The 18,928-nt window shown below is 37.3% G+C and overlaps 5 protein-coding genes and 1 long non-coding RNA gene across 9 annotated transcripts; 2 read left to right on the top strand and 4 right to left on the bottom strand.

The window, feature by feature from the left end:
* On the bottom strand, positions 598 to 1,632 carry LOC104753911. Its single transcript, XM_010476094.1, has one exon. It carries the CDS (start codon positions 1,630 to 1,632, stop codon positions 598 to 600), a length of 1,035 nt encoding a protein of 344 aa, XP_010474396.1.
* Positions 2,157 to 4,803, bottom strand: LOC109129573. The gene is made up of 3 exons (XR_002035806.1): positions 4,753 to 4,803; positions 4,486 to 4,642; positions 2,157 to 3,812 (listed from the first exon to the last, which is right to left on the bottom strand). It is a non-coding gene; the product is annotated as an uncharacterized LOC109129573 (long non-coding RNA).
* On the top strand, positions 6,737 to 12,655 carry LOC109124795 (kinesin-like protein KIN-7E). 3 transcript variants are annotated; one of them, XM_010473808.2, is made up of 15 exons: positions 6,737 to 6,939; positions 7,431 to 7,506; positions 8,580 to 8,805; positions 8,981 to 9,070; positions 9,152 to 9,252; positions 9,338 to 9,451; positions 9,544 to 9,625; positions 9,784 to 9,851; positions 9,935 to 10,000; positions 10,090 to 10,214; positions 10,372 to 10,708; positions 10,821 to 10,919; positions 11,019 to 11,669; positions 11,741 to 12,051; positions 12,116 to 12,655. In XM_010473808.2, the coding sequence occupies exons 3-15, from the start codon at positions 8,586 to 8,588 to the stop codon at positions 12,438 to 12,440; spliced, it is 2,589 nt and encodes an 862-aa protein (XP_010472110.1). In that variant the 5' UTR covers positions 6,737 to 6,939; positions 7,431 to 7,506; positions 8,580 to 8,585; the 3' UTR covers positions 12,441 to 12,655. The 3 variants fall into 3 exon arrangements, with proteins under 3 accessions (XP_010472110.1, XP_019093849.1, XP_010472111.1); XM_019238304.1 differs by lacking the exons at positions 6,737 to 6,939; positions 7,431 to 7,506 and adding an exon at positions 8,177 to 8,192; XM_010473809.1 differs by lacking the exons at positions 6,737 to 6,939; positions 7,431 to 7,506 and adding an exon at positions 8,209 to 8,285.
* On the bottom strand, positions 13,456 to 14,045 carry LOC104751785 (30S ribosomal protein S31, mitochondrial). Its single transcript, XM_010473806.1, has one exon. The coding sequence runs from the start codon at positions 14,001 to 14,003 to the stop codon at positions 13,704 to 13,706; it is 300 nt and encodes a 99-aa protein (XP_010472108.1). The 5' UTR covers positions 14,004 to 14,045; the 3' UTR covers positions 13,456 to 13,703.
* Positions 14,159 to 16,549, top strand: LOC104751784 (epimerase family protein SDR39U1 homolog, chloroplastic). Of its 2 annotated transcripts, none has more exons than XM_010473805.2 (12): positions 14,159 to 14,271; positions 14,364 to 14,417; positions 14,503 to 14,569; positions 14,660 to 14,719; positions 14,832 to 14,950; positions 15,029 to 15,073; positions 15,180 to 15,258; positions 15,348 to 15,409; positions 15,565 to 15,667; positions 15,762 to 15,822; positions 15,911 to 15,981; positions 16,106 to 16,530. In XM_010473805.2, exons 1-12 carry the CDS (start codon positions 14,188 to 14,190, stop codon positions 16,345 to 16,347), a joined length of 1,047 nt encoding a protein of 348 aa, XP_010472107.1. In that variant the 5' UTR covers positions 14,159 to 14,187; the 3' UTR covers positions 16,348 to 16,530. The 2 variants fall into 2 exon arrangements, with proteins under 2 accessions (XP_010472107.1, XP_019093850.1); XM_019238305.1 differs by having other exon boundaries at positions 14,171 to 14,271; positions 16,062 to 16,549.
* On the bottom strand, positions 16,679 to 18,854 carry LOC104751783 (ubiquitin fusion degradation protein 1 homolog). The gene is made up of 9 exons (XM_010473804.1): positions 18,748 to 18,854; positions 18,570 to 18,647; positions 18,358 to 18,382; positions 18,240 to 18,272; positions 18,027 to 18,148; positions 17,803 to 17,933; positions 17,379 to 17,599; positions 17,032 to 17,285; positions 16,679 to 16,944 (listed from the first exon to the last, which is right to left on the bottom strand). The coding sequence occupies exons 1-9, from the start codon at positions 18,748 to 18,750 to the stop codon at positions 16,846 to 16,848; spliced, it is 966 nt and encodes a 321-aa protein (XP_010472106.1). The 5' UTR covers positions 18,751 to 18,854; the 3' UTR covers positions 16,679 to 16,845.

The raw sequence follows: 18,928 nt of genomic DNA, 5'->3' as shown, positions 1-18,928 counted from the left end.
TTTTTTTTTTTTTTTTTTTTTTTTTTTTGCTCTCTTGTAAACTATAAACAAACACATACAGTCTATCTATGTCATATTCGTTCTAAGTTTGCCATATGTTACCAGCCATAAACAAAGGTTCTAGAGGGAAGTTTTACTATGATATTGTTAGTACAAGCTAATTGTTATTGAATTGAAAACTAGATAACAAAAGTTGGTATGATTCATAAGTCATAACAATGTACAAAAAGTCAAGTATATGTTGAATTGTTTGATATGACATTAGACTATTCTCATTAGTGTGTTTTTTAGTTATTTCTTAAGACAATTTTTAATAATAAAAAGGGGAGAAGAAACTTTGTTAAGAGAAAAGGAAAATTTTGTTGATTATTGGTAGAACCAAGTTTAGGTGTTTTCTAGTAATAAATATAGTAAAATAATAATTAATAACTTAAATATTCAAAATTATTTTATATATCATAGAAACATATTTTAATAATAAAAACATAAAATAACATATAACATTTAAAATTAAAATACAAAACATTAAAAAACAAAAACATAACACACAACATGAAATAAAACATAAAAACATATTTAATTAAACATGAAACAAATTTAATACCCAAATTTAGTCCATAAATGTCCAACTAAATCATGTTTCAATTGGTGATGCACTTCTCTATCACGAATTATTGTTTGACCATTCAGCACATTGCTGATATTTGAAGCCATATTGATAGAATATGAAAGATCCACACCATCTCTTTGTGGGAAATCAGAAACGTCAGCTTGAGTGTATCCATCTCGTTCATTTTCCACAATCATATTGTGAAGTATGATACACGCCCTCATAATCAATCCCACTTTGTCTTTATCCCATAAAAGACATGGATTTTTGATTACGGCGAATCTAGCTTGTAGGACACCGAAAGCACGCTCAACATCTTTTCGGGCACTTTCTTGGCGTTCAGCAAATAAAGATGCTTTTGGACTCTGTGGTAGTGGTATGGATTGAATAAAAGTTGGCCATTTCGGATAAATATCGTCTGTCAGATAGTAAGTCAAATTGTACTCTTTGCCGTTAACGTAGTAGGTAACTTGTGGAGCTTGACCATAAAGTATATCATCAAAGACGGGAGATCGATCAAGAACATTAATATCGTTAAAAGTACCTGGAGATCCAAAAAAGGCGTGCCATATCCAGAGATCATATGACGCGACCGCCTCTAAAACAATTGTTGGTTTGCCGGATCCTCGTGTATACATGCCTTTCCAAGCTGTTGGGCAATTCTTCCAAACCCAATGCATACAGTCGATGCTTCCAACCATCCCGGGAAATCCACGTTCTTCTGCAACATATAGTAATCTCTGAAGATCCTCTGGTGTGGGTCTTCTTAGATATTCATCGCCAAAGAAATTGACAACTCCACTGACAAAATGTTGCAAACATTTTCGAGCAGTTGTTTCACCAAGTCGGACATATTCGTCCACCGTATCACACCCGCCACCATATGCTAGTAGCCTAATTGCTGCAGTACATTTTTGGATCGGAGAAAGACCAAGCCTTCCTGTGGCATCTCTTCTTTGTCGGAAATAAGGATCTTCTGCAGTAAGACGGTCGACAATACGCAAGAATAATAGCTTGTTCATTCTAAAACATCGTCGGAATATATGGGGAGGGTATGTCGGAGATTCACTGAAATAATCATTCCACAAACGGTTGTGGCCTTCTTCCCGATTTTTTTCAATGAATTCCCGTTTCTTTTTCTTTTTCACAAAAGCTTGTCCATGAATATCATGGTTATCAAAAAAATTTGCAAAATAGGACTCAAAAAGTGGATCATCGTCCTTTGCAAAATTAAAATGTGAATGAGAAGAAGAACCCATTGAAAAAAAAAATTAAATGACTATAGTAAGAATTTTGAGAAGTTACTTGTGAATGATTTGAATAAGTAGAAGAGATGTTCTATATATAGAAGTAAATTGTGTATCTTGTGATTCTTTTCTTACAGTTCCCGTGAGACTTTGTTGTAGTTATATATGTTGTATTTTTGTGTTAGTTATTTGTTCTCATATATCTTGTGATCCTTGTTGTATTCTTGTGTAGGAAAAAAACAATATCATGTGATATGTTCACATGTGAACAATTGATGGTTATTGAACGAGTAGCAAAAAACAAAAGCATGTGACATATACAATACCGAGTAAGAAAAATGTTATCATATAGCCGATGGCTAGATTCTTCGTCAACCAGATAACCATTACTTCCCGAGAAAGCAGAGCCATATATATATCGCCCCATGTGTTCCTTGTTCGGTTAACAAAAGCATTAGACAAACAAGAAATTAGACATTCGCTTACACATCAACTTATAATCAAACAAGACTTAACTTATAATCAAACAAGACTCAACAAGACTCAACAAGACTCAACTAGCCTCAACAGACTCAACAGACGCAAACAGGACACTTCTCGACCAGATTTGTTCTAAAACTAATCATCCACTAAGTCAAGCAGCTTCTCTTTCATAGCTTCTTCTTTCGGAGTAAGAGGTCCACTTTTGGCCAGCAAACTGTCAAGAATTTGCATTTTTGACAATCTCTCTTTCAGCACCAATTCTTCCTTCTTTATTTCCCACATGCTTTGGTACTCCTTCAAAGCCTTCTCTTCCTTCGCTTCTGTATGAGTCTTCCTCTGTTTGGCCTTACTAGCGTCTCTACCAGTAGGCCTTGTGTTTGTTGGCTCATCTATGTTACCGTCGGTCTGAGAAGCTGAAGATTGTGCAGGATCATCAAAGAGTCTTTTCTTGTTGCTTACTTCAGGTGCTTTACCATTAACACTCTCACACCATTTCTGGTCATAGCGTAACTCTAACCAACAATGCTCAAGAACGAATTTTTTCTGATAAATGTTGTAGTACATATCATACGCTATCTTCATTATATCATCCTCATTCTGACCACTAGTTTTAGCCCTCACCGCAGCAGCATACGTTCCACAAAACTTCCCGACCGTATCACCAATCTTAGCCCATTTCTGTTTACACTGAATTGGCCCTATCTTCTCATTGCCATCAGAAAGTGAACTATCTGAAAATTAATCAGCAACCCTTTTCCAGAAAGTTCTGCCCTTCTGATCATTGCCTTTCACAGCATCCTTGCTGGTGTTTAACCACCCGCTAATGAGAATCCGGTCATCAGAAGGTGTCCATTTCCTTCTTTCCCTACGACTTGCAGTTGTGTCTTCACTTGGGGAAGCTGCATAACTGACTTGGGAACTAAAGAGAGGCACTGGTGACGAAAGAGTAGGTATATTTGGGTAGAGGGAATCAAAAGAAATGGTTTGAGGATAGCCACTCCCCTGCTGACTATTCATAAGTCCCACAAAATTTGTGGACTGATTTAGATCATGGTCAGACTCCATAGTAGCAAATGGGATTTAGAAGAATATGGAAAGAAAAGAAAAACGGTTTATGCTTGGAAGATATTCGGGTTTGTGGTTTAAAGATCAAGAAAAGCTTAGTTTATAAGGTGAAGTATATTGGAGTTACAATTAATTTTCGACACCAAACACACAATGAATACACTACCTAGTCACTTCCATTAATGACAGAACAACCACCAATTAAGACTAATGACAACCTAGTCACAAAGAAGTACACATAGGAGCACAAATAAACAGTCATGCTATAACTCACTACCCCAAAATAGATACTACCAAACAAACAAAGCAATCAATTGGTTTCTAACCAGTTAGGTGTATATTTACCTTTTTCGGTTGGTTGAAATGTTGTTTCCTTGTCGCCTTAACTGTGACTTGCTTGAGCTCAACTAAAAGAAACTCACAAAACAAGAAACAAGAAATGGTTAGTAATGAAACTAACTGTGTAATGAAACTAACTGTGTAAAGACATCCATTAAAGCATAAATACAAGTACATGAGTCTTAATACCAATTGTGTAAAGACATCCATTAAAGACACAACAACCAACAACCAACTACTAACTCAATCCGACTATGAAAAAACAATTTACAGTTTGCTTATGAACCACATAGGCTGGTAATGAACCACAGAGGCTGGTTTACAGAGTTTGAATACATATCAAAACAATGAAACTATAACTCATAAAATCAAAACAATGAACCACAAAGTCTGATACATATCAAAACAATGAAACTATAACTCATAATACTCATAAAGCACTCGGACTATTACATAGATCAACTCATAACACTCATAAAACAAACACAAAAACTCAGAATCAACCAACCATCTAACCAAATACAGAGTTCTACACTCTTGACTAATCGGATCATATGCATCATTTCTCACTTTTTCAATTACTTCCAAGCAGACTTATATGGACTCAAAACCCATGAAATTTAAACAAAAACGAATCCTATATCCATGATTTATAAACATACAAAACAAACAATTGATGAAACTCTTCTAACTCGCAAATAACGCGCAAATACATAAATAAATTAAGATTGAGTCAATTACCTAACGCAATCGAAGTGCTTGAATCTTCCCCAAATATTAGGGTTTCGACAGATCGATCTTCACCAGAATCAAATGCCGTCTGCTTCACCGGAACCAAATCGACGCCGAATCCATGGAGAATCAGACGTGGGAATCAATTGGAAGAGAAGAAAAAAATCTATTGGAAGAGAAGAAAAAATTCAATGGAAATTGCATTTGCCTTTGACAGAGCGAGAGAGAGAAGAGAGAACACACGAAAAAGAAAGAGAAATGCCAAATAAAATTTACCAAATTAATCTCATCGCACCACCTGTCCACCAAAAAACGTTTCTTTTGATCCTAAAATAAGAATCGTTTCTTTCAATCCTTAAGCTTTTGTTCATTAACAATTAAAAACTATACCTAAGAAATTTACTAAGAAACATCTAAGGACTACCAATACCAATGAGGATAGTCTTAGTTCCTTTGGTTTCCCCACTCTGCTCTCAAGTTTTAACGTTGTTTAACAACCCAATTTTCGATGTCTATGTTTTGGATCTTCTTGTTCTTAGCCGAATACCTATTATATTGGGCTTTATGTGTAAGCCCACGTAATGTTCCTTTTTCCTTCATTGACACTTTTTTTTTTGTTGGTGCCAAACCCAAACCACCTGCAAGGCTGCAAAACATATGAGTTTCGTCGAATCACTTATCTTATCTTATCTTCGGTCAGTGTAATTAAAGCCACTGACTGATGTTTCCAGATAGGAAGTAATTTAATTACAAGAAAATTAACGTTGTGTTCAAGCTTTACCAATTTGACAATGGATTTGAGGTCAAAGTTATGTTACCAACTTCACTCATTTGTATGTAAACTAGGTCATCGATTAACACATTGTATTAAAGGAGTATACAAATACATTGGTTTGACCGTTTGAGAGTTAAATTACCCCATAAACTTATGTTATAAATTGAGGTTTGAGGATACAATTAAAATGGAGTTATGTTTGTAATTTATTACATGGAGCATTAATTACAGTTAATAAGGGTTTATGACTTGTGGGGAAAAAAGAAGAAGATATGGACTGATAGTTACTAGTGTGCCTTAAATGGCTTTTTTGACTTTATCATTTTCTCTTGTTTATTTAATTATCTGGTAAAATAAAGATAAAAAACTTGTGTAAGATAAATGGACCGACAAAAAAAACAAAAAAAGCGATCCGTGATTTTCGCCGTTTAACTAATTTCACGTTTGTTCGGTAAACTGAGTATGAGGAAAATAGTAGAAAAAGTTGTAAAATAAAATGTTTGGTATATAAATAATAGTAATAAAAAGAGAGTCTCAAGAAACACCTTTGGGCTCCGTACCTCTCTCTCAACGGCTATAAAAAGCAGTGGTCTTCGTGTCACGTGTCTTAGTTAGTAACTGAGAAGAATATATATATCGCGCATTAAATTTAAGGAATAGAAATTAGTATCTATATATAATAGGAAATCGGAGGAAATTACACCAAAAATTGTGTTTTTTTTCAATTGTACATTTTAAATAATTTTAAAAAAAAATTGTAAAAAATTTAAATAGTGTATTTTACAAAAATTATGATTGTTCGTTGTAACAGTTTTTTTTTTTTTGTAAAGTTGCAACTGTTCATTGTTGAGTTGTGTCTTTTCGAATATTCATATCTTCTGAAATCTATATATATTTTTCTGTTTGAGCTGTTTTCATTTATTTGTCATGACACAAAATAATATAAAATTTCACTCTCAACGGTTTTTACAACTATCCAAATTATATAAAATTATATTTATTCATTACAACATTAGTTCAATATTCTCAGTTAGAATCACTTTTTTTTTTAATTGTAGCTCTTTACCATAATTCTTCATAAAAATATTTTATATTTATAATACTTTAAACAATATGTTTTGCAAAGTTACATCTATTCTACATAGTATTTTTTATAAATTTTTTTTTGATGGTTGTGCTTTTAATAACAGTTTATATATTCAAACTATTCTATTACATTTATATATTTTTATAATATATAATATATAATTTTAAATTTTAAATTTTAAATTTAGTTTTTTTTCTAAAATACTTTATCCGGTACATTGCGAAAGTATGAATCCTAGTTATATTAAAATATAAAAGAGGAATTAAAAAAAAAAGCCAACGTGGCAAGAAGGGGCTTTAATCAGATTCCCGACAACGTTCTAGAGGGTAAATTTGGTATTTCAGTTGGTATCTTCCTTCCACCGCACACACTCTCTCCATCGGTTCAACAAATAGAGAGAAGAGAGAGAGAGAGAGGCGCTTGGCTACGAGATTTGCGGGACCAAATCAGTGCTCATTGGTCCCTCCTCCTTCACACGCAGAGAGAGAGCCGAACCAAAACAAATGGCAATTTTTTAGAGAAAGAGATAGATGACGACGACGACAAAAAGCAGCATGAGAAAGATGGAGTAGAGCAGACGACGAAGAAGAAGAAGAAGAAGGTGACTTTACTGTGATTCTCTTTATCTCTCTATGTATCTCTATTTCTCTCCGTATTCTTCGCACTAGTGATATATATATAGAGAGAGAGATCAATGGTTAGCTTTTGATTCCACTGTTTTATTATCCCATACATACCCTATATAGATTTCTCCTCCGATTTTTGATTTTTTTGACAAGATTGAAGCTTAGAGGAATTTATTTGGGTCAAGTGTTTCCTCTTTCCCTATTTTTTAGATCGAGATTGCTATTTTTGGTATATTTTTTAATTTTATGTGGAGAACGATTCTGCGTTTTTTCTTTNTTTTTTTTTTTTTTTTTTTTTTTTTTTTTTTTTTTTTTTTTTAATTTTAAGATTCGCTTGATAGATTCAGAACACTATACGGTGCCCACCCCTCCTAGGGTTTATTTAATTTTTCGATTCCACTCTCAAAATCACTTCTCTGTGTGTGTGTGTTTTTAATGCTCAAATCTTCTGTGGTGGATGTTTCAGATTAGAGGTCTGTGAAGAAGAAACGGCGTCACTTTGAGGAAGAAAGACAACAAACTATATACTTTCACTTGGTCAGGTATAAAAAGCCCTCTCTTCTTTAACACATATCCAACATCTAGCACACAGTTTGTTTACTCACATTGTATATGAATGAAAGATTGAAGATTTTAGGGTTTAGTCTCAAGATGTGGGGTATTTTGATTGCATTCTAGTCAAATTCATATATTATTTATTATATTCAATTAGTCCTACTCCTACCCATTGTTTAATGTTAAACTCAGGCTTTTTTTTTTTTTTTTTGTTTTTCCTTTACTTGCATTATTATGAAAACTCAAGTGCATTGGTGAGAGAAAGACTTGTGAATACAACAACTATTTCTATATTAATTTTTTCTATCCTTTCTTCTTTCTTCTGTCTCCTTTTGCGTGTGTAAGATTGCAAATCAAAGTACTTTGAATATGATGATAACTTTTCCTTTTTTGAGTTCCTCTCTTTGCTATTAAAATATAGAGATGCGTTTTAACACAGAATGTGTGCTTCTGTGGGACCTTTTCTTTACTTGTATTTCTATTAAAGAAACTTTAGATCGATGATACATTACTTCGTTTTCAAGCATAGTGGGTGACCACTAATGAATAAAAGTCGGTACTCTTTTTTTTTTTTTTTCGTTTGTTTCTTCTTCTAACAGTTAAAAGCTTGATCACCTTCTAAGTAAACTCTCTTTTGTTTTTTCTAATTACAATATCCCATCCCTATTAATAAGTAATAAGTCATCTCTCTTTCGCTCTTCTTTTTCTTTCTTTCTGTTTAAGCAGTGTGTTGCAGAAATTTTGAACTCTGGTGTTTAGTTGCAGTGTAATTGACTTTACTCTGATACTATTGAGTTTGCTTTGTTGAACTGTTCTAGTTTTCTCTATTTTTTTTTTAAGGTTCTTCTTCTGGTAAGATGAGATGTCTGGGCTTTAACATTTTTTTTATGGTTGTGTTAGTTGGAAAATAATGACTTTTTTTTGTCTCTTCTTAGATCTGTTATGTTCTTGAAAGCTTTCAGCACTTGTTAAAATATGAATGAAATGCATCAAACTTCAAAAATGTAACGAGCTTCCTCTGTTTAAAAAGCTCATTGTGTATTATTGTTGATTTGACCAGTGAGCAATGGGAGCTATTGCTGGAGAAGAGCTGAAAAAAATGGAGAAGACACAGGTGCATGTTGCCCGGGAAGAGAAGATATTGGTTCTGGTTAGACTTAGACCTCTGAACGAGAAAGAGATCTTGGCTAATGAAGCTGCAGATTGGGAATGCATCAACGACACTACTGTGTTATACAGAAACACATTGCGTGAGGGCTCAACTTTTCCTTCTGCATACTCATTTGGTAAGAATCGCCATGGTGTACTTGAATTAACTTCAGTTTTTGTTTTCTTTGAACCGTTCCAACCTCTTCTATTAACTTTATTCTACCTGGGCTTGTCCCTGTGAATTTCACACCTGTATATCACATCCATGAGTTGATTTGAATGCCCATTTCTCTTTAAACATTTTGGTGACAGATAGAGTGTACCGAGGTGAATGCCCAACCAGACAAGTTTACGAAGATGGCCCTAAGGAAGTTGCTCTCTCGGTTGTCAAAGGAATTAACTGTAAGCTTCCTTTATTGTTGTAATGATGTAGACATCAATGACATGGAAAGCTAAAATGATGCATTAATTATTGTTTCTCAGCTAGTATTTTCGCGTACGGTCAGACTAGCAGTGGAAAGACATACACTATGTCTGGAATTACCGAGTTTGCTGTGGCTGACATATTTGATTATATATTTAAGGTACTGCCAAAAATTAAGTCTGATTTTCTCGCACACTACTTTGATTTGTATTTCTCGTTTTCGCTAATTGCACTGGGCGCTGCAGAATGAAGATAGGGCATTTGTTGTGAAATTTTCGGCTATAGAGATCTACAATGAGGCCATCCGAGATCTTCTCAGCCCGGATAGTACACCACTGAGGCTACGAGATGACCCTGAGGTGAAACATTGCTGTTTTCTCCTTACTGTAAGTGCTTTTTGTTAATAATGGTGTGTGACTTTCTTCTCGTGTTTTTTTTTTCTTCAATTTAGAAAGGGGCCGTCGTTGAAAAAGCCACAGAGGAAACCCTGAGAGATTGGAACCATTTGAAGGATCTTATCTCTGTTTGTGAAGGTAATATTCTCATATAGTCCACCTATTTTCCATTACTACAAACGAGCTGATAGTTATGTAGTTTGCTCCAGATTTGCAACTCAGGTTATTCTGCACAAATTGTTGTGTAAAAAATATCTCTCACTACGTGTCTGTACTTCTTGATGTTCTTATTGCAGCACAGCGGAAGATTGGTGAAACCTCATTAAATGAGAGAAGTTCAAGATCGCATCAAATTATCAAACTAGTTAAGCTCTTTTCTAGTACTGGATCTAAATGATTTCCCTTTTTTTTTATCTTCGCATAATCTAAATTATTAACTTTTTGTAGACAGTTGAAAGCTCTGCTCGTGAGTTCTTAGGCAAAGAGAACTCAACCACTCTCATGGCGAGTGTGGTATGTTATTATCTACTTTATTTATATGCGTCTCAAGGTTCTAAGCTTTGCCGATCATCTTGTTTGTGCTCATTGTTTCTTATGTGCAGAATTTTATTGATTTGGCGGGGAGCGAGCGCGCATCGCAGGCCTTATCAGCTGGGGCAAGACTTAAGGAGGGTTGTCATATCAATAGAAGTTTGTTGACCCTAGGAACCGTGATACGTAAACTCAGGTGTGGAAGTGATACTTCGGCTGACACTGTAACCTTACAATTTGTAGCATGTGCTGTTGATCAATATTAACAAACACAATTCGAACTCTACAAGCATCTTTATTTATCTTTTTGAAACTTAATGTGCTTTGATATAAAGACTGTCAACATGATGCAGCAATGGAAGACAAGGACACATCAATTATAGAGACTCCAAGCTCACACGTATTCTTCAGCCATGCTTGGGGGGCAATGCCAGAACAGCCATAGTCTGCACGCTGAGTCCAGCGAGGAGTCATGTAGAGCAGACTAGAAACACTCTTCTGTTTGCCTGCTGTGCCAAGGAAGTTACAACAAAGGCACAGATCAATGTTGTCATGTCAGACAAGGCTTTGGTGAAGCAGCTACAGCGTGAGCTAGCCAGGCTCGAGAGCGAGCTGAGAAACCCAGCCCCTGCCACCTTAAGCTGCGATTGTGGGGTTGCGCTGAGAAAGAAAGATCTTCAGATACAGAAGGTTTGTGCTATTGTGGAAACCCAGTAGTAGTTTTAACAGATCCGTTGGCAGGGGTGGTTGGTTTACTTTTGGATAGTTGGGTTTATTCTGATTAAGGTTTGATATCATGCAGATGGAGAAGCAGCTTGCAGAAATGACAAAACGGCGGGATATTGCCCAATCTCGGCTTGACGATTTTATGAAGATGGTGGAACACGATGAGTCTTCAAAGGTATCTCAGTTCAATCGACAGTTTATCAAATAATCTTTTACAGTTTGATAGCATTTCTAGTTTCATCCATTTGTTTTTTTTCTTTTCAAATTTTGAAAGGCTGGGGCTCCGCATAATCGTAACCGTACCAACAAGTGGGAGGATGGTTCAGTGTCAGAGACATCAGGCGTGGTTGATCCAGATAGGACCAGTTTCATATCAGATGGGACATCTACGCCTCTGTCAACTGCAAGAGCTCATGTTAGGTCTCACTCTGATGATCTGGAGGAGGAATTGTCATCTGGGCATTTAGGAGATCAATCAGAAGAATACTGCAAAGAAGTACAATGCATTGAGATGGACGATGAATCAACCAGTGACATTAATAACAACAGTGAAGAAAGGACAGATGCAGAAACAATTCTGGGCCACAACACAGAGGCAAACGGTGGAACAGGTCATGCTCAAAACAGTACCCCGTCAAGTGTTAGAAGTGTCAGGAGGAGGCAGAGTTGGAGCCGTGGAGAAACCATGCCGGGCACAAGCACTCCTCCTGATGCCCTGGAGATGGACTACCCTGGAAGACCGGAGGTTCATGGTATCGTGTTTCCTGATTTAGAGTTCGGTTCTGGTGGGAAATTGTTGAGGGAAGATTCAATGTCCTCCCGCGGAAGTGATTCCACTGAGGCTCACAGTGTTGGAACACCGTTGGTGGGAGACGGTGGAGGTATCACCAGCATTCGGTCATTTGTTGAAGGGCTGAAGGAGATGGTAAAAACCGTTATAGCCGTCTCTATCCTTTCTACAAAGAAGCAACTTCTTATGTGGAGCTCTCTTTTCAGGTTTCGGACACTGAGAATTCAGGGAAGATGGGGAAGGACATTGGTGTGGACGCTATGGAGGAAGAGGTGTCTGGGACGATGACAAACTGGTCGGACGAATTTGAGAGACAGAGAGAACAGATTCTGGGGCTGTGGCAAACATGTCATGTCTCGCTGGTGCATAGAACATACTTCTTCTTGCTCTTCACGGGAGATCAAGCGGATTCAATATACATTGGAGTAGAGCTAAGAAGACTTTCATTTATGAAAGAAAGCTTCTCTCAGGGAAACCATGCCTTTGAAAGAGGACAAACACTAACAGTAGCTTCAAGGTTAGTACTTTTAGCGTTTGATTTTGTATCCGCTGCAAAAAGCTAATGCTCGGTTTTGCTGTAGCCTAAAGGCGCTTCATAGGGAGAGACGGATGCTAAGCAAGCTTGTCGGGAAGAGGTTTACTGGAGAGGAAAGGAAGAGACTTTACCAGAAGTTTGGAATTGCTGTGAACTCGAAACGCCGGAGGTTGCAGCTAGCGAACCAGCTCTGGAGTAAACCCAACGACATAACCCACGTGGTTGAAAGCGCAGCGGTTGTAGCGAAGCTTGTTAGGTTCGTGGAGCAAGGAAGAGCTATGAAGGAGATGTTTAGTCTGAGCTTCACGCCTCCGCTTCCAACAACACGGAGATCACTTAACTGGAGAAAAAGCATGGCCACGCTTTTCTAATTCTAATAGAGAGTTCAAACACGTTCATATAATGGTTTTTGAGGTTGTATGTGTAAATCTTCTAGGCGCTGGTGTTTGATGAAAAATTTCATGTTTCTACAGCTTAAGATGGATCTGTCTCTATTTTTATTGTTGGTTTCATGGGGATTTTGATTTGTAAGCTGACATCAACACATTCTGATGTTTTTTCTTTAACTGGTAAGGCTTTTGGGTAATATGATATCGACCCTTGTCCTATTTTAGCGCAACGAAACATAGTTTTCAAAATGTGCGTGACATTTGTCCAACATCGATACGAATTCGTTGAACAAGACCGATCAATTCTGCTAACTACAATTCCGAAGCCCAAATGAATGCTCAGGTTCTAAACACTGTCGTTTTTGTCTAAAATGTTTTTAGTTTTAGTTTCTACAATGTAAAACAACAGTAAAGGCCAAAATTGAAAGAAGAGTAAAAATAACAACTAAAAAAAACAGAGATATTGAGCAATCTATGATCATCACCAGGAACTACAAAACATAAAGGCTAACATCACTCAAACCGTCTAAATATGCAGAGAGCAACCATAATTATAGTGAGCACGTTACTCAATATGATATCTTGGAACTAGATCTTCAACCAACAAAACTGCAAACTCGAACAGGAAACTGTCTGACCTCTCGTCCTATTCAAATCAATGAATACAAACAAGTTCTCGCCATTTGAAAGTGTGATATGCAACAAGGCGGGTTTTCAAAAATCTTATACAACTCCAAATCTGAGAGTCACTAGTAGTCTCTTAGGCCAAAATTTGCTATCCTACATTCAGCCATCCATTCATACCAAACAAAACACTATACTACACAGTTACACACACATTCATACCAAAGCATCAAACGTGGTTCAGTTGCATAATCTTCCTATAACCACCTAATCCAAAAGTTAAAGGCTCTCGGTGAAACACTCTAAACACTCTCATTAATTCACACACGCTTTTAAGCTTGAACCAATCAACAAATCTTGTGTATAAATAAGCGACTGCAAAATCAAAACTTATTAATTTCAGTATAATTTGGATTCAGATCCCAAATGAAGCCACAAGGGGAAACATCTAAGCCTCTAAAATCGCAAATGAGTTGAAAACAACACAAATCATGAACAGAGACGAGTTTTATACTCAAATGATTCATGATGAGAAGAAGTATACAGACAACACCATTAAAGGCGACATTTTTTTGGTTGGCAAACAAGAAAAAAAAAACCCTAAAAAAGAAGAGAAAAGTTTCAGATGAGTTTGAAAGGGAGAGGCCAAGGAGTAGACCTGGGAACCTCAAGCTTGTCTTTGATTCGCTCAATCATCTTCTGCTTCTTCCCTCTCGAGTTCCCGTACGATCCTTTGAATCTCTTCCCTTTCTTCGTCTTCTTATCTCCTCTCCCGCACAAATCCATTCCCGATACCGCCGGAGCTGCAGACGCCGGAGATAAAGATGAATATTTCGCCGCCGAACAGTTCAATGCTGCAGATGTTCGCTGCGTCATCATAATCCGTCGCGCCATCGCGCCGCACCACTGCATCGCCGCCATCTCGCTCTCTCTCACACTCACTCTTTCGTCCTCTGAAACTTCAGAGAGACTAAAACACACATTGGGTTCACTCATGGGCCTTTAGTAAAGCCCATTAAAGGCCTTTTGAGTGGTCTTGGTGCAAGACGTTATATATGTGTCTCCACCACAGTCACAGAGTTAACGATCATATCAGCGAAACACCATGGAGCTTTTCTGCTCAACAACGTCTCTTTCCTCCTCCTTCGCTCTCTCTTCTGCTCTTTTCGTTCCTACTTCATCTTTCCCCGTACGCAATTTTGGGTTTTTGAATTGTTATTTTCTGAAAGTTTTGTTCTTTCAGCCTCTAATTCGTTGCGGGAAATTTTGGATTTTTTTTAGGTGCCAGGGAGCAGGAGACTCATGGTTCTGTGTAGTTCCGAGAAATCTCAGAAGGTACTTTCATTCAAACCCATTGCATTGATTATACAATTGAAGCTATTAAAAAATGTGGTCTTTGTTGTTTTCCCTGGAAAATCAGATGACAGTTTCAGTAACTGGAGCAACTGGATTCATAGGGAGACGACTGGTTCAGAGACTTCGTGCTGGTAAGATGATAATGATACACTGATCACACTCGTTCGACTTAGTTATGATTCAAATCTGTACTTTAACTTTTTCAAATGTTCGTTCTGCAGATAATCACTCTATCCGTGTCTTAACACGTTCTAAATCCAAAGCTGAGCAAATATTTCCTGGTAAGAAGGTAATGACTGTTCATTCATTCTGCTTAGGATCATATGTGATTTGATTAATCATATTACCAGTCTTTTGATCTGATTCATCTTGTTCTTAATGGTCTCCTTTCAGCCAAGGATTTCCCAGGTATTGTGATTGCAGAAGAACCGGATTGGAAAAAATGCGTACAAGGATCCACTGCTGTTGTGAACTTGGCAGGACTGCCTATTAGTACAAGGTGGTCTCCCGAGGTCAGTTTTCTTCTTACACCTTTCTCTAAAGTTTGATCCTTTTTCGTTTCTCCACTGATATCTTTGCTTGCTTTGCAGATCAAGAAAGAGATTAAGGACAGCCGGATCCGTGTCACCTCTAAAGTTAGTGATTATACTGTCTTTTGTCATTTGATTGTGGTTCCAAGCTTTCACATATTAAGGAGATTTCCTAATGAAAAGGTTACAATTTTTTTTTAACTACATGAAGGTTGTTGAGTTGATGAATAATTCACCAGCAGAAGCCAGGCCTACCGTTCTAGTTAGCGCCACGGCTGTTGGTTACTATGGTTTGTTACAATCCTATATGCGGGAGCCATCAAAGTTTGGATTCGTGAATCATGTCAACAAGAATTCTAACCCTCTTTTTAACTGCCAGGTACTAGTGAGACCGGAGTATTCGACGAAAATAGTCCATCAGGGAAGGATTATCTCTCAGAGGTAAATGTCCTAGAATATATTCCTTTTGCAAATTCTGAATCTTTTTCTAGTTTAGATCCTGAAATAACTGTTTGTACTTAGCGGTGATAGATGTCGATCTAACTCCATGTTCTCCAAATTTGCTTCTTAAATAAAACATGTACTTGTGAACTTAGGTTTGCAGAGAATGGGAAGGAACTGCACTGAAAGCGAATAAGGATGTTAGAGTGGCACTTATCCGCATTGGTGTTGTTCTTGGCAAAGATGGTGGAGCTTTGGGTGCGTATTCTCTCTCGCTCTCACACGCTAATGAAATTTGTTTGTGAAGGACTTAGATACTCTGATGATAAAGTATTTTTTTTGTGCATTGTAGCCATGATGATACCCTTTTTCCAAATGTTTGCTGGAGGACCTCTTGGTTCAGGACAACAATGGTAAAAGTTGAGTTGGATACTTTTCTGGTTATCTCTTGATGGCTCTCTGCGATTTTTGAAGATCGTTCTTAAACAATTCATTGTGTAGGTTCTCTTGGATTCACGTTGATGACTTGGTGAACTTAATTTACGAGGCCCTCAGTAATCCATCCTACAAAGGTAACAACAAACATACATATCCTTTATGTTTCGTCTTAAGAATAGGTAACGGAGTTTGTCCCAAAAAAAAAACGGAATAGGTCAAGGGCTAAAGCATAGTGCTATTGGTGCTGGTTGTTGGCAGGAGTTATTAATGGGACTGCGCCGAATCCGGTTAGACTTGGGGAAATGTGCCAGCAGCTAGGCAGCGTTCTTAGCCGACCATCGTGGCTACCAGTTCCTGACTTTGCACTCAAAGCTTTGCTCGGAGAAGGTGCCACTGTGGTTCTGGAGGGACAGAAGGTTTTACCTGCAAGAGCCAAAGAGCTTGGCTTTGAATTCAAGTACAAATACGTGAAAGATGCACTCAAAGCCATTATGCAATAAGGTGACACATACAGCACCGTTGTAGCATTGGATTTGTCACAGAAAAACAAGAGATTCTTTTCTTTTCGTCTCTAATATATTCTTTTTCCGAGGGATATATCATGTATGTATGTATCTATCAGATGTGTTGAGAGGATATTATTACTGAGACATAGGATTTTTCTCATATACTGTTCTTATTCATAGGGTAATTTAGCCAACTCACAGGTCCTCTTCAGGCTTCAGCCAATGACTTCACCTATAAAGCGCCAAACTTTGCTATTCACGAAAAAATTATGTGAATGACGTGCTCAGACTTATATCATGCAGTAAGAATATATAGAAGAGCAGGGAACTGTATGAAATGGGATTGAATCTGATAAAGAAAACAAATCTAGTCAAGACAAGCCAGAGATTTATTAACTTATTTGTTTTCCTTTTAATTCGAGGCACTAGTCTTTATAATACACAACATGAGGGGATCATAAATAAACTGAGCACACTCATTGTGTGAGTTGGTCAACCCCTCAATGAATACTTCTTCCCAGTGAAAGCTTGGAACTTAGGCTCTTCTTTCTTCTCCTGTTCTTCTTGCTTTGTCTCTTTTCCAGCTCCAACCTAGAAAAGGTCAATCATAGGCATTTGTCTCTCAGTTCCACTCCAATATCTGTTTTGCCATTAATCAAAAAAAGTTTTTATAACTACCTTAGGAGGAGTAGCCTCTTTTGGAGCACGGTTGGCATTGGACCCAAACACAAGTTTTCCATGTGCCTGTCGCGCAGCTTTCTCTGAGCTACTTGCTGCAGATGACTGTCCATTACCATTAGCAACAACTGGCTGTTTGTCTTTTGGGCTAGAGGCAGGCGGTGGCTCATAGGCAAGAGGTCTCCCATCTAACCGTCTTCCAGATCCCGTGAAAGGGTTGAACTTTGGTTCAGGTTCATCCACAACCTCCTCAGCTGAAAAAAAAAAACACACATGAAATCCAACAACTTGAAGCTAATAGACTAAAAGAATATCCATCTTATGATTCCATGTCCATGAATACATACCTTTTGCCGGACCCTTAGCTGCAGCAGGTGCTGTGGTACGTTCAGGCTCCTTGTAGTCAAGGGGAGTTGCGAAATCAACCTCACAGTCTGTTTCTATGATACTGATTCCATTAGCAGGCTTAGTTTCAACTATATCTATAAAGTACTTCTTGTTGTTGTATGGAACCATAATGCTATCCCCAGTGGTTAGGCATGAGTAATTTCTCAGAGCAGTCTCCAAGCTGCAAGGTTCACTCATTCATCAGAAAGCCACAAGGAAATATAGATAACAAACAGAAACAAATGAAATCATCTAACTACGGGCCAGAAGACAAGAAGAACTTCAATATAATACATTTTTTTCTAAGTAAAAACCAACATGATATGGGCAAAAGATAATTAAATAAGGACTAATACGAGAGGGTTCGAAATAAGATGGACTCACATGGCTTTCGGGTTGGAGATATCGAGGAAGTCTTTTGTGTGAGGCTGTAGTTTAACGTAAGTTCCCTTTGGAAGAGTGACATTTCTAACTCTCACAATGTCTCCTTCTTGCAGGAGCAGATTCTGCATCATCTGGATTAGATAAAAGTAGCAAACAATTAGTTTGGTAAAGCTGCAAAATCCCGAGAATATCAACCGATAACCAAAAAGGAGGCTGATACGAACCCAATATGGCATGTAGATCATGCCTTCTTCTGCAATGAACTCAAGGACTCCACAGTGAGAAACACGTTCAATTCCAGCATTACGAAGCTCAAACAGCATTGGATAGTCAATATGCAAAGAAGCTGTAAAGTTTCCCCAATATTAGAGCTATGATATTTTCCCAAGTTTAACATAATAAATCAAACTCAAAAGAGCAAATCAGTGGGAGCATACCTAGACGATCAAGGGCTGATGGTGGCATTATAACTGAAAAAGAATAAACACAAATCAAACTTCAAGCTTGAACAATATGGATGAAAACAAACAATGGCGTCTAGATAGAAGGACTTACTCTTGTCACCACTTTCAATTTGTGGCTGCAAGACGAGAAAAGGGAATACAAATTAGAAACAAGAAAATAGAAATCAAGTATGCAGAATTCTGAGTCTGAATCTGAGAATTGTTACAGATTTCAGCAAGTAGAACCTGTAATGTTACAACAAAATAGAACTCCTCGATTCACTTATCAGGGTATTAACTTAAAGAAGAGACATGAAACCAAACCTTATCGATAAAAGATGCCGGATAGCAGCGATAACTCTGCTCAAAGGTCGTTCCATGATAATGGTATCCATCGAAAAACTGCATCGTGTTAAGTTCCAAAGGTTAAGACAAAACAACATGTAAGTGATTACTAAACTAGCATTAATGGTTAAAAAATGAAACCTTTGAAGACACTTACCATAGTTTGTTTTTGGTGGTTGATAAAGAGAATAAGTTAACTCAGGCAATCAACTGTCAACATACCGCAAAAAGAAACGTCACACAACTCAAATTAGAAGAGATCCAAATCAGACAAGATATATAAAAATAAATATTAGGGTTTCAAATCGTCAATCGTGGGCAACAATTCCAAGCAGCAA

This window comes from Camelina sativa, chromosome 16 (genome assembly GCF_000633955.1).
Source record: "Camelina sativa cultivar DH55 chromosome 16, Cs, whole genome shotgun sequence".
NCBI classification, from domain to species: domain Eukaryota; kingdom Viridiplantae; phylum Streptophyta; class Magnoliopsida; order Brassicales; family Brassicaceae; genus Camelina; species Camelina sativa.
This window is presented reverse-complemented; position numbering and strand designations above follow the sequence as displayed.

What these genes read in the sequence shown, in the direction of transcription:
- LOC104753911 (XM_010476094.1), bottom strand. Translation starts at nt 1,632, where the DNA reads ATGAACAAGCTATTATTCTTGCGTATTGTCGACCGTCTTACTGCAGAA.
- LOC109124795 (XM_010473808.2), top strand. Translation starts at nt 8,586, where the DNA reads ATGGGAGCTATTGCTGGAGAAGAGCTGAAAAAAATGGAGAAGACACAG. An exon ending in TATTTGATTATATATTTAAG is followed by an intron (nt 9,253 to 9,337) that starts GTACTGCCAAAA and finishes TGGGCGCTGCAG; the next exon opens with AATGAAGATAGGGCATTTGT. An exon ending in ACCGTGATACGTAAACTCAG is followed by an intron (nt 10,215 to 10,371) that starts GTGTGGAAGTGA and finishes AACATGATGCAG; the next exon opens with CAATGGAAGACAAGGACACA.
- LOC104751785 (XM_010473806.1), bottom strand. Translation starts at nt 14,003, where the DNA reads ATGGCGGCGATGCAGTGGTGCGGCGCGATGGCGCGACGGATTATGATG.
- LOC104751784 (XM_010473805.2), top strand. Translation starts at nt 14,188, where the DNA reads ATGGAGCTTTTCTGCTCAACAACGTCTCTTTCCTCCTCCTTCGCTCTC. An exon ending in CTTGGTTCAGGACAACAATG is followed by an intron (nt 15,823 to 15,910) that starts GTAAAAGTTGAG and finishes TTCATTGTGTAG; the next exon opens with GTTCTCTTGGATTCACGTTG. An exon ending in CAGTAATCCATCCTACAAAG is followed by an intron (nt 15,982 to 16,105) that starts GTAACAACAAAC and finishes GGTTGTTGGCAG; the next exon opens with GAGTTATTAATGGGACTGCG.
- LOC104751783 (XM_010473804.1), bottom strand. An exon ending in ATCAGCCCTTGATCGTCTAG is followed by an intron (nt 18,149 to 18,239) that starts GTATGCTCCCAC and finishes GAAACTTTACAG; the next exon opens with CTTCTTTGCATATTGACTAT. An exon ending in AAGAGGCTACTCCTCCTAAG is followed by an intron (nt 16,945 to 17,031) that starts GTAGTTATAAAA and finishes GACCTTTTCTAG; the next exon opens with GTTGGAGCTGGAAAAGAGAC.